This window comes from Condylura cristata, unplaced genomic scaffold (genome assembly GCF_000260355.1).
Source record: "Condylura cristata isolate star-nosed mole 26May11 unplaced genomic scaffold, ConCri1.0 scaffold00018, whole genome shotgun sequence".
Classification (NCBI taxonomy): Eukaryota; Metazoa; Chordata; class Mammalia; order Eulipotyphla; family Talpidae; genus Condylura; species Condylura cristata.
Genome location: NW_004567119.1, coordinates 37,281,858 through 37,295,283, shown reverse-complemented (window position 1 = coordinate 37,295,283; position 13,426 = coordinate 37,281,858). Strand labels below are relative to the sequence as shown.

Genomic DNA, 13,426 nt, shown 5'->3' with positions numbered 1-13,426 from the left:
ATAAGCATAATTTCAAATAGTGAAAGAAGTTAAATGCATTAAAAACAGGGCTTTTTAAAGCTTCAATGTTAGGTTTTGTTTTTCTTTAAAAAAACATTTTTAAATATTTCAAGATAATTTCTTCAAGAATGTTGGATTAAGAATCTGCTGTGAGGTTTGCTTCTTTACAAAACATTCTCAACTGTTATCTTTGAAACAAATCCACAGAAAATAATTCCAGTGTTTGGTAATTCAAAACAATATGAACATTTAACTAGGGTGTAAAATACAGACTCTCAAATTATTCTTCACTGAAAACTCATCATTTGCTTACTTAAGTTGGTTCCATGTATAGTAACAAAGGCACTTGAGTTACTAATAATTTATACTGTGCTTTTTAAATTTTACTTTTTAAAAAAACTTAATCATACCTTTAATTATACCAGCTCTTCAAGGTTTGACAAGGTATATAAGGAAAACATTAATTTGAATGAAAGAAAACAATGAAACCATAAACTTTTCACCACCAGGTAAATGCAACTTGTATAACACAAAATGTTTTCAGAGGATAAAAAGTCACACGGCAGAAATAAATAACCTGAACTATCCACGCACTCCCTATGAATTCCACTGCTGTGCACAGTTACTGGAAAAACTTAATTAGCAATGGTACTCTGTGCTGAAAGCATCTAACACTTGGATTTCATGCTTGTAATTCAGGCATTAGCATTCACATCATTCAGCAGCTTGCACTTGTGTGCTTACTGAATGAATACCAATTAAATTGTTCCAACTAATCATTTTTATTTTTTTTAGGTATGTGCCTGAGACCTAATATCCCCATGGAATTTAAGTTAATTTGAGATGTTGGAATTTTACATTTTGTAAGGAGAAGTTTTATTGTAGAAATAATGATAATCTCATTTTTCTGTTGCTGAAAGTTCTCACTCTCCTGGGAATTTTTTTGTGTGTATTAAAAAAAGGTTTAGTGAATTATGTTATCAACTACCGGTCTGAGGTTAACACTACATTTTAAGTCTTCATAAAAAGTGACCACACCCATCTTCTGTCCTATGCATAGATGTGCATTTTCTTTATTTTAAAATAATGGATATAGATTAGATTTTTTTTTTCAATAAAGAGTCAGGATTTAAGTCACACAGGAGAAGGAAAAGTGAAATTTCAGGAACTGAAAAAAAATCAAAGAAAGAACTAGAAGTAAAAGCAAAAATATCATAAAAGATGATGGGAAAAGAACAGGCAACAGCACAAGTATTAAAATGTTCTCTAGTATTCGTTCAATTTACTTCTGAGTTCAACATGGAGATGATGTTTCAGTAATTTTATTATGTTGTTCGCTCACATATTCTAAAATTAAAGAAAGATAAATTATGGAAGAATAAATTGAAAAGTTATAGGGAGGGAAAGTTAAGTCAAACTATATCTGAAAGTTCTTGTTGATGTGATTTATACCTATGTGTGTATATGAAACTTATAAAAGTTTGTGAAAGAATTTTTTCAGTGAATAAGTAGTATAAGTTATATTACCCAGTTATATATCTTTGGTAGAAGCAGCAATTCTAAAATGTTTTCATGAAATTAAATTTTGGCATAGACAGTTATGATTATAAATATTCCTCTGTGACCTCTCACCAGATAAGAGTGGAAAGAGAGCACAGAAAGAAACAACCTCAAGTATATTGTTAGAACGGACTTATTTTAAATATATTTGGATATCTCTAATTGGTAGGGATATCATTCCATGATTTTAAACCCTGTATGTCATTATCTATTATTTGCAAACATTCATTAAGTATCTACTATTTTCCAACCATAAGAGAGGATGGGCATAAAATTAAGAAAGGAATACTGGGGCCCTCCCTGGTGGCACAGCGGGTTAAAGCACAGCACTGAAAAGCTAAAGCCACTTTTGCATGAGTTCGATTCCCGCCTGCCCCGGAGGTGACCACATGGCGCGGCAGACCTCTCCTGACCCACCCACTGCTCCCCTCAGCAGTGTACTTCATCGATCTGCCTGTTCTGCTCCCCACTTTGTCTCTGGTGAAGCCTCTCACTGACCTGAGCCTCTGGCCTGTACCCCAGTTTTGTATGTACATATGCACAAATAAATCAATCTTAAAAAAAAAAAAAAGAAAGGAATACTGGATCTTTCTTCATATATGTGTAAGTATAAAAACACATACACACACACACATATATAATCACCTGGTATATTTTCATCTCTGTCTCCACAGATACACAGAATTACAGTTTGGAATATAGGATGGAATAGGCAAGTGGAAATTACGTGAGCAAATCATGCATGAGATAACTTTAAATATATTTAGGAATTTTGGGCTGAATTTGAAATAACTATTCTTTATTGACTAATGACTAAAATAGTCTTGATAGCTCATCCAAAATATCTTTATTAAGGATGTAATCTTAATGTGTTAAATTAGGATTCTGCTTGAAATAGTTAAAATTTAACATATTTGTCTTTTTTGTTTGATCACTACTTTTATATCTTCATCTATCCAGGTTAATGATTTTTTAAGAACATGATACAAATTATATCACAACTTTGAGTAAATAGACTTTGGAACCAATTTTCTGAGATCCAAATCTGAGTTGTTTTTTATTATCTGTCGGCCTAAGATAAATTAAGGGTTAACATTTTTTTAATGCCTTTGTGTCAGTGTTTTTTTAACTCTAAAAGGAAAATCATAATACCTACCATTAGAAGTTTTTTGTGCAAACTTTGATATTTTAATACATAGAAAGAACTGAAAATATGCCTGACAAGATGATAAGCAAAGAGTAAGTGCTAGCTATCATTATTATTATGACTCTAGGATCTGAGAATTAAGCTTTCATGTTTGTTACTTTAATTAAGCCAATTTAACTCTTACTTCAATTCTTTTATCATGTCTTTGTTTTTCCTTAACTTTATTTCTCAATCAATTAAACGTCAGAGTAATTTATTCAAGGAGAATTATATGTAGCATGAAACATTTATTAATAAGATTATCAGTTTACTCTTCCTTCCATCTTCACTAATATAAAACTAATGTCACAGAGCCTCTCCTTCAGAATTGTTCTTGTAAAGAACATTAGACGTCATTGGTTCTTGGCTGATATAACAACTTTAGCTTTCTCTCATTCCTTCACCCTAGCCTCTAACTGGAAATCTGCCAGGGCTAGGTGCCTAAGCTGCAGAAAATAGAAATGGTGCTGCTCTCTACCTCTGCCTACATAAACATTCAACTGAAATTCTGATAAAATGCAGTGTGAAAATAGGGTTTCCCAGAAACAGATCCAATGTGTTACTCCTGCATATCACAGCATCTCGTGACCTGTATTTTTTCCTTATTGCTCTCCTTAATAATATGTAGATAGCATGCTTTCTAATTTCTTTTATGTCTGAAAATAAAGCTAATAAATTATTGCCCACCTAACTCAATGATGGCTTAAGTTTCACCAAATTCTAATTCTAAATCTATTATAATTCCTTGGAAATATGTGAACAGTATTCTAGAAACTAATAGTTGAAATGAGAATATGGGTATCAGGATGATTCTTATTCCTTTCTAAGGAATGTCTTCAGTTTTCCCGGAGGTTTTAGAGTGGCCCACCGAATATCAGTGAACACTTAAGACAGATTTAATTAGCTGATTTTTTAAATAAGTTCCTTAACTACTGTATGTTTTAATTTTCTCATCTATAAAATGATGACATAACAAAATTTACATTAAAGGTTATAGAGGATTAATATAACTGCTACTTGTATCTTTTCAGGAAGAGTACCTAACATAAAATAACCACATGCAATATTATTATGCTAAGCACTTGCATATTTGAAAATAATTCTATTGGAAAATTTCAAAAATAGCTTGTTTTATAGATTGTTAGTTCAAACTCTTGTTTCCTAGATTTTCATGTTAATAGTAACTATATGATTATTTGCACTTGTTAAATAACCATATTCCCTTTCCCCATCTTAAATGTACCTTACTTGGCTAATTACCTAAAACATGAGTTCCCACTTATGCACAATTTGTTGGGACAAATAGTTGTTGATTTGTTCTAGTGTATTACAACCAGGAGGCTTTAGTCAGTTTTCTGTTCTTTAGACAAATGCAATTTTTTTTTATGATAAAGCATAGCAATGTAACCAAGCAAAGTAGAAACCTAATATCATGTAGTAATAATGTCATTAGACTATGATTTATTACTATCTGCAAATTAATAGTACTTATATTCTAGCTATTCCAAGTGGTCATTAATGTTAGGACTGAACCAGGAAATATTATTCAAGAACTTAAATTTATCGAGCTTTCAAAAAAAGGTTAATCAAAATGCACAAGAAAATGTTAAATACTTTTGAACTATGCATGTTAATATTCAACTAAATCACATTTTAAAACAATGAATAAATGTATTATTTTTTGCTAAATAAGATGTGGAGATGTGTATTTTTCACAAAAACATAAAGTATCAATCAATGGAGTCTACCAATTTACAGTATAAGTCTATGAAATAATATGAAAATATATAAACATAAATATTCAAATTAAAAAATAAAATTTGGAAAAAAGTAGGTGTAAAGTGAGTTCACTAGAAAATTAGAAAATAAAATTCGAAATACCAAGTGCAATAGAAATTGGAGCACTTATTTTTGGTTAGAATATGTTGATAATTAAGCTAAAGTCATGCACTTAATTCCCGGATGTACCAGCTTACTCTGCTTTGTTACTGAGACACAGAATGAATCACAATTCCCAGCTGTCTTGGAAGTGTGCATTATTGACCAAGATGGGCACATAGTGAATGTGTGGAAAGATTAGTTCATTCTACTACAAAAACAGGAAAACGATTCTAAGCACATTCTCTACAGAGTGGGTCAGCAGCTTAATTTTTATTTCAATTTCACTTGAGCATGTGTCTCTTATAGACAGATGTTTAATGACAGTTCTTTATAATGTTAATAATACTGAAGAGAAGATACATTTTAAAACAATACAACATTTTTCCAGAACAGGTATTTTTAAAATTGAAAAATTCAGGAACAAAACAATTAATCATATATTTGTTCTTGAATCCTTTTAGTCTAACATTCTAATGTATGTATTAAGTTCCAAAAAGCATAATAGTCTTGTTCTATAAAGTAACAGTAATTAATTATGACTAATTTACCACAATGAAAAAACATTTTTACTTGTGTATTTATGTTCACATATGCATGTATCATCTATACATTCATGTAGGTATTCACACATCCACACCCTATAACCATGAATACAGATAGTATCCTAAATGTGATGTTAATGTACATGTCAGAAAAAGTGCATATGCAAGCCCAAACCTACATATATGGCCAACAAATTTTTCTTTCAAATACAAATAGGAAATATAATGATAATTTCAGGTATATGGCTCAATGTTCCCAAGAGAAATATAAACAGTCTAAAAAGCAGTTTTTACTTTTAACTTTAAAAAGTGGGCACTGTGTTGACTGTTGGTTAGAATGAACCCTACTTCCCATGAATCTGGTTTCACTTGCCATCTTATTCTAAAATTAAAGAATATAACAGTTTGCTAAAATGGACACCATGCCATTCTATCATATTTTTTCACTCTAAAATTACTTTTATTGCTCATCTAGAACATAATTCACTGTAGAAACCTAAAATACTAACAATAATGACTTCTAGAGTCATTCTTAATTTTAAGATAATGATATTATTTGTGTAATTTAGTATTTAAATGAATGTGAACTCATTCTAAGTTCACATAAACAACCCCCCCAACCAAAGTGGGTTGGAATAATGGGCATGTTATGATGATGTGTTTATAATATTAATACTACATGTACCAAGAGAAAGGTGTTATCATTATTATCAGCATAATGACTCTAATTAGAGGAAAGAAACAGACAAATGTAGAAGACATAGAAAACCTGAATATATTACAGACTTTTTCACATGGTTACTATACTTAGATATTTTAAAGTCAGTTTTTGTCAATGCACATAATGCAATCACACATTTCATGTCCTTTGCTAAAAACTTTATAAACATAATTTGATTCTCACTAAAAATAATCTTATGGGGTAATTCATTTGGAAGTATGTGTGGTGTAGTTTTTTTAAAAATATAATCTATATACTATAGCTAATACTTATTGTTTATATTTTTCTGTAGAAGGCTTTACTTTTAATGGTAAATCAAAATACTGCTTATTCTATTTTACTATTATGTTCATTACTTATGAAGACATTTTCCCTGTAATGTTAGAGAAGAATATACAAAGAAATCAAGTACCAACTTCTCTATCTAGACATTATAATTTTAAAACATGTCAAAAAAATATATCATGGGCAGAAGAGCTAAAGAGACACTCCTCCAAAGAGGAAATACAGACAGCCAACAGGGATATGAAAAAATGTTCAACAAAAAAACCCCAATGAGATGCCACCTCACACTATTAAGAATGACACATATTGAAACAACTAGCAACCACAAATGTTGGTGAGGATGTGGAGAAAGAGGAACTCTGCTACACTGTTGGTGGGGGTGCAAACTGGTAAAACTACTATGGAAAGCTATCTGGAGGTTTCTCAAACTGCTAAAAATGGCACGAGCATATGACCCAGCAATCCCACTCCTAGGTATCTACCCAACGGACACAAAAACATTGAAAACATTCAATGGGACACCCCATGTTTACTGCTGCTCTATTTATAATAGAAAAGACATGGAGTCAACCCAACTGCCTCCCCAAAAGATGACTAGATTAAAAAAGATATGGTACATGTATACAATGGAATATTACTCAGCAATCAAAAAAAATTTTTACTTTTTTTGTAGCAACATGGATGGAGCTGGGAGGGATCATGCTTAGTGAAATAAGCCAGAAAGAAAAAGAAAAAGAACTGGATGGTTTCACTCATAGCAGGAACACAAGGGATCAGAAACAAAAATCAACTTTAATAAAGTAGAAATTAAAAAACAATGAACAGCTATAAACCAGAGAGCTTTTACAGTGGTGGAGAGGGGACTGGGATTAGAAATGGGGTGGGAAGTGCCCACTGCTCCCCTCAGCAGTGTATTTCGTCAATCTGCCTGTTCTGCTCTCCACTCTGTCTCTGGTGAATCCTCTTACCGCCCCTGTACCTGTATTGGGGCCTGTACCCCAATTCTGTATGCATAAATAAGTAAATCATAAAAAAAAAAAAGAAATGGAGGGGGAAGAGTGCATGGGACTATGGTGATGGCACACAGGTGAATTGGTTATGGGAAGTCCACATTACAACCAAGATGAAAAAATGTACAATATGAAGAATGATGTAAAAAATAAAGAACTATCTCAAAGTGCAAATGATTAAAGAAAATAATTTTTCATGTCAGTAAACATAATTCTCTATAGTAAGTACACAGTGAGACTGACTATTATCTACATATTGGTGACAGCTGTAATATATTCATTAGTAAAAAATACTACTCAATTATCTAAAATTCAAACACACAAACAAAAGAGCATAAGAAAGTGGCAGAATGTTTAGTTCCTTCCTTCAAAATTAAGTTACCCAAGAAGTAGATATAGAAGCAGAAAGTAGCAGCAAACAGCGAGCTCATCATAGAGAATTTTTCACTCTACAAGGAAGTCATGATATTAGTAGTTCTTTATGTTCTTTACTTATGAACAATAAAAACATTTTAGAATAAAAACTTGATTTTTAGATGACTTTTAGATGATATAATTAAAGATACTACGTAGCAGAAAAGAGATTTTTATGTATGTATGTGACAAAACATTTTAAATCCATTTACCAAAAATATTAACTGCATACTACAGATGTGAAGTTAAGTGTATATGTCTAAATCTATGTTTACATACACACATACGGATAGTTCTATACGAATAGTTGAATCCAGTTCAATTATCCGTATAGTTTACATTCACATATACGGATAGTTCTATATGGACAGCTGAATCCAGTTCAGTTACACTCGTACAAGATATATGTTTCCTGTTTTAATACTCACTAGTTAGTGTTTTCTCTTTCACACTAGGACAAATATAGGCACAATTAAATAGAATAGTTCAGACTCCCGCAAAAGAGACATTCTACATCATTCTCTGCAAAAGATACATTATTCTACATCATTCTCTGCTCTAGTTACAAATCTGCATAAATCTGTAAGTGCAGTGTACTATTCACACAAGATTACTTTATAAATGTCAAAGTAAGACTTCCAAAAGCAGAACAAACTGTTTTCTATGATAAAGCAAAGCACCATGTCTTGCCTTGCACTGTCAGGAGATCTGACCTTCTGTTCTTCCTGATTGCACAAGAACACTTCACAGAGAAAAGGCACAGGCAGAAATAGTGATAGACAATGATAGTTTTCTCATCCTTTCTGCTTTTAAGATTGTAGAAAGATAAGGACAACCCTGTGCCAGCAATCTGAAGGAAAAATTCTTGTTTGACAACTGTGGCATGCAACAAATTCTCATAATTTGGTTGTTTACAGCACTTGGGAAGATGCCAAGATTGCAGTAATTATCAATACCAAATGACACATGTGTTTACTTTCTTCCTACCTGCTAGACTGAAGGATTCCCTCCCCTCCACAGGTGATCCACTGTATTTTATAGTGAGTATTTACTAACTACTATTTCAGTTAGACATTGATTAATTAAAGTGAATTATGACAATGTTTCTAAAGAAATGAAAAATAACAAAACAGTTGATATATACAGTCTTACCAGGTGAAGATAAGGCATAGCAATGTAGATATTAAAATCAAAACTTGATTAAACATGGCAGACTGGGTACGCTGAATGGCTCTGTGTAGATCATTCTAATATGACAGAGGAAAAGAGCATATTTTAAAATACAGTAGTACTAAGTGTCTGTGAGTTTCATTACATCTACTACTATATATTACACTTCAACTTTCCTATATATAGCTAATAACTCTTTAAAAGAACATAGCAGCATATATTCATTTATCCCCAGGTCTAGTATTTGCAGTAATACTAGGGGAAGACTACATTTCAGTTCACTTGCCTTACAAACATCTATGGAGATTTTGTGCAGAATTCCTAAAACTTTTCCATAATCATCAACTTTTATGGAATATTCTAATGTAAAAAGATAATTAAGTTATATTATTTCATTTAAATGGGAAGTAATAGCTACATCAAACTACAATCGTATCACAGTCTCTGAATCAGGAAAAATAGCATGAGTTATGCCAGGCAATTTATCACAAATGAAAAATTATATTGCTAATAAACTCACTAAAAATTCATTAATATTTAAATAAATTTGAATTCAGATATACCTTTCCAATTAAAAGACATTAAAAATAATAAAATACCATATAATCTACAATGAAGAAAAATTAACATTCACAATTCTGCTCATATAATTTGCAATACATTTTTGAAGGCAATTTGGTAATATAAGCCAAAATTCAAAAAATCTGCTTTATAGTTCAACCACTGCTTCATTCATTTAAAAAGTAAATTCAGTAACCAATCAATACAATACAGTATATGTAACAAAAATTCTAAAAATTAATTTCATAAAAATCATCAAACATGGAAACTAATGTTTGTGTGTATTCATTTATACAAAATTTTAGTATTTATTATATGGAAAAAATACTTTCTTCCACTTAAAATATGCAAGCCAAGTGGTTATGTAAAGTTATCAATATCTATAGTTAATTTAGATGCATATACTAACAATTATTTAAAGAAAATTTAGTAACATAGGAACTTGTCCACCATATACTATGACACAAATTAACATTTAAAAATTGAACATATATTTTCATGCATGATATGTATGTTTTTTTTCCACTGAAAACATTGGAAATATTTAAATTACTACAAGGTTTAGTCCTTGTAATAGATCATAGATTTTCATCACTTACCCTATAATTTCTTGTTCATATCAAACTTTTGCAATAAAACTTTAACAGTCTTAAAATCAGTGTAGCACGAGATAAGTAATTCGCCAACATTAAATTTTAATGAGTCATAACTTTATTATGATAACTCTACCAAACATATAACCTTAACTATTAGAAAAAATTAAAAAATAAGTTAAAAAAAAACCAGTTGATTAGAATTTTACTCATCACTCCTTAATTTCCCCCAACAGAAGTGTTAATGATCAGAAAAAGAAATACGTAGTAACCAGTGAGTTGAGAAGTAAAATATAAAAATACAATGAAAATTGAAGCTTCAATTAATATTGCAAAGCATAACTTTTAGTCTCAATTACTTTATGATTGAGTTAGGTTTCCCTTTTGGCCCCTTTTTCCAACAACTAGTAATACAAACCAACAAAGTTTTTTTTTTTTTTCCTGGCATATTTTTTCATTAGTAATTTAGACAATCTATCTTTGGTGAAATGTTTTGGTGGGGAAGGCAGATAATATCCCTCCCCAAAATTCCTGCAAAACATTCCACAGACCATACTCACCCATTTTTAACCCTGTATTTTAATGGAACTCTAGCAGTTACTTTATACTTACTTAGTAACAGTCATTCAGTTGTGAAAACTTAATATTATCCAGATATTCTTTTGGAATAAACCTTTTGTCAAAATTTCCACTTAACCACCAAGTTTGCCACTAAGCAAAATATAATTTTGATAAAACTGAGTCCTTACTGTATTTATGCCAGATATAATATTTATCTATATATGTATACACATACACATATATGTGAACACACACATGTATGCACACGTGTGCATTATGTATACATACAATTTCATTTAATTCTCACAGCAAATCTGTAATGTTCATACTTTCATTTTCTTTAAAGATAATGAAATTAGAGAAGTGTAACCATTTACCTCTCATATCAGAGTAGTGCTTAGTATATAGTACATCCTTATTAACATTTTTAGAATAAATGACTACATAGCAATGTCTTTCAGCTAACTTGTAATTATTGAAGCCTATACTAATAAGCATTTTTGGGTAATAGTTATAAGTCAGTTTTTCCAAAGTGGATCAGTCTTTTGCAAAATGCAGCAGTGTACCTCTGAATTCTGAATCTTTTATTCTTATCACCTACTTCCCTGTCTTGCTCCTAATAGCCCTCTCACACCCAACCCACCCAAATCTAAACAGCTCACTAAATAAGAGGCTTCCATCTCCTATATAGGGCTTTACCCCACTGATCTTTATGGTTAACGAATCCACACAGATTTAATAGTGCGACCTCTCCTTAACGCAAATGGTTCCAGTATACATCAACAGATTGCTCTGGAATGAAGAAATTGTCTTCACAAGATAGTTGAATTTATCCAAACAGCATTAGCATTTGTTTTGTGACAGAAAATCAAAACCATTTTTGTTTATCAGTTGATGGGATCTTACAAAAGTAGTGACTTGATAATATTGGTATCTTTATGTTTCATTTTGATGACGGTAAAAATTAAATCTTCATTTAAACTCTGTTAGTGTAGTGAGCTACACTACAAAGCACTTTAATTATTTGATAGTATGCTACCAGATTCCTTTCATTTTTTACAAAAATCCAAATAAAAATACTGACTAGGGTTCAAATTGATTTAAAACATTTAGAAATTTAAATATAACTAAATTTGAAATGTATGAGTTTATATTTTATGGAATGGATTTGAGAAAGTACAAGAGTAAGACATCAAATTATATTTTCTCTATGTTTAATCTGAATACTGAAAATAAGTAAGAAATAATAATGACAAAAATATTTTTGTATTTGTGTTTTACTTTTATACTTACAATCATATTTTCTAAGACATGTTTGGCAAGCCAACAGTTTAGAAAGACTGGGACAAAAAGATTCCTTAAGGGAGGCCAGAATATCTGAAAAACAAACCAAAACTGGACTTCTTTCTCAAAGTAAGAAATAAATCATATCCAACAAGAATATGAAAAGAATTTAAACAGAAAAAAATTAATAAAGACAATATGTTTAAAACATGGAATAAATACCTAAATCTTAGCATATTAAAGAGATGTGAGAAGCAGATATACTCTTTTCATCACTATCTTAATCTTAGGAAAAGCTTCTAAGAGAAATTAGCAGAGGAAAGAAACATAAGTTCTCTCTGGATGTCAAATACAACTATGCTAATTATATCATTAAATCTTCTAGTGTGACAATTTATAATATACATTGGCTCTCTCTTCTCTGCAACTTGAGGTGAAAAGTAGAACAAGGAGAAAATACTGCCTTTTGATAACAATACTGCTTATTCTTTTGGAAATAAATACTTTAAATGAGATTGGGAAACCATGGTCAATTGAAATTATATTTAATTATTTAATCAAGTTCCAGTTGTTCATGCAACTTAAAATAATTATCAGTAGTGAACACTTGTTTTTAACAATCTCTATTTATTGTCATAATTTTCCAAATAAAACTCAAACATAGTGTTTGGAAACATAATCCCAACAAGTATCACAAAACTCATACCACATAGAGATTAAAACCTAATTTTACAATGAAAATGAGCTGGTTAGATATTTATGGGACTTCCATTAAACAAGATACTCTTTAATAGGTACTGCATAGTATACTTTGTTAAAGTAAATTGTCAGATATCAACAGTCCCTTTAAAGAAAAAACTGGATAATTAGTAAATCCATGATTAAACTATTAATTCTCAATATTTGAAAGTACCTGTTTTCTATTTTTGCATATATTTTAAAACATATAGAAGAAATGGAATGATTAATTTCTAATCTGTTAGACAATACTGGCACTTGTTTAAATGGTACTACCAGAGCATATATTTTAAAAAGCATTTTAGTTTGCTATCGTACTATTATTTTCATTTAATTCCAACATCCAGATATTCTCCCGTGTGTACTACAGATATTTTAATACTATGAGGCTTACAAAAGTCTAAATTCATGTATCTAATATATTATTCTACAACATTTAAAATTTAAAACTTAATGATAAAAAAATTAAGATTCTTTTAGAACTTACCGATATAATGAAGGGAACTGCATTAATTATTTCCAAAATGAAAGGTATTCGTAAAATCTGTTCCCAGATGTTTCCCTTCCAAGAGAGAATGAATAAAATGAACGTCAATTATATTGAATCCAATTTAAGGGGGAATAAAAGACAGGGCTTAGAATTTCATTAGCAGTAAGTATGTATTAACAGATGACTGACTCACTATATGCAAACACATAGCAAGGATTTCTAAGTTAAACTGTGCTTTCTTATTTTATGATAAGTTTAAGAAGTAAAAGGTTTATCATAGCGCTTCAATACTACACATACTTTGATCATACAGGAGGAAATGTTACTAGTTAAAAGTTAAACACAGGGCCCTCCCTGGTGGCGCAGCGGGTTAAAGCACTGCACTAAAAAGCTAAAGCCACTTCTGCATGAGTTAGATCCCCACCCGCCC

At 30.8% G+C, this 13,426-nt stretch overlaps 1 protein-coding gene across 1 annotated transcript in view; it reads right to left on the bottom strand.

Annotated features, from left to right (window-relative positions):
* Window positions 1–13,426, bottom strand: part of KCNT2 (potassium channel, sodium activated subfamily T, member 2) — a 264,093-nt gene that overhangs the window by 146,935 nt on the left and 103,732 nt on the right. The window contains exons 6-8 of the mRNA XM_012726778.1: window positions 12,994–13,068; window positions 11,778–11,861; window positions 8,752–8,846 (exon numbers count right to left, since the gene is read on the bottom strand). Of these exons, the coding sequence (XP_012582232.1) occupies window positions 8,752–8,846; window positions 11,778–11,861; window positions 12,994–13,068 (254 nt within the window). The remainder of the gene's footprint in view (window positions 1–8,751; window positions 8,847–11,777; window positions 11,862–12,993; window positions 13,069–13,426) is intronic.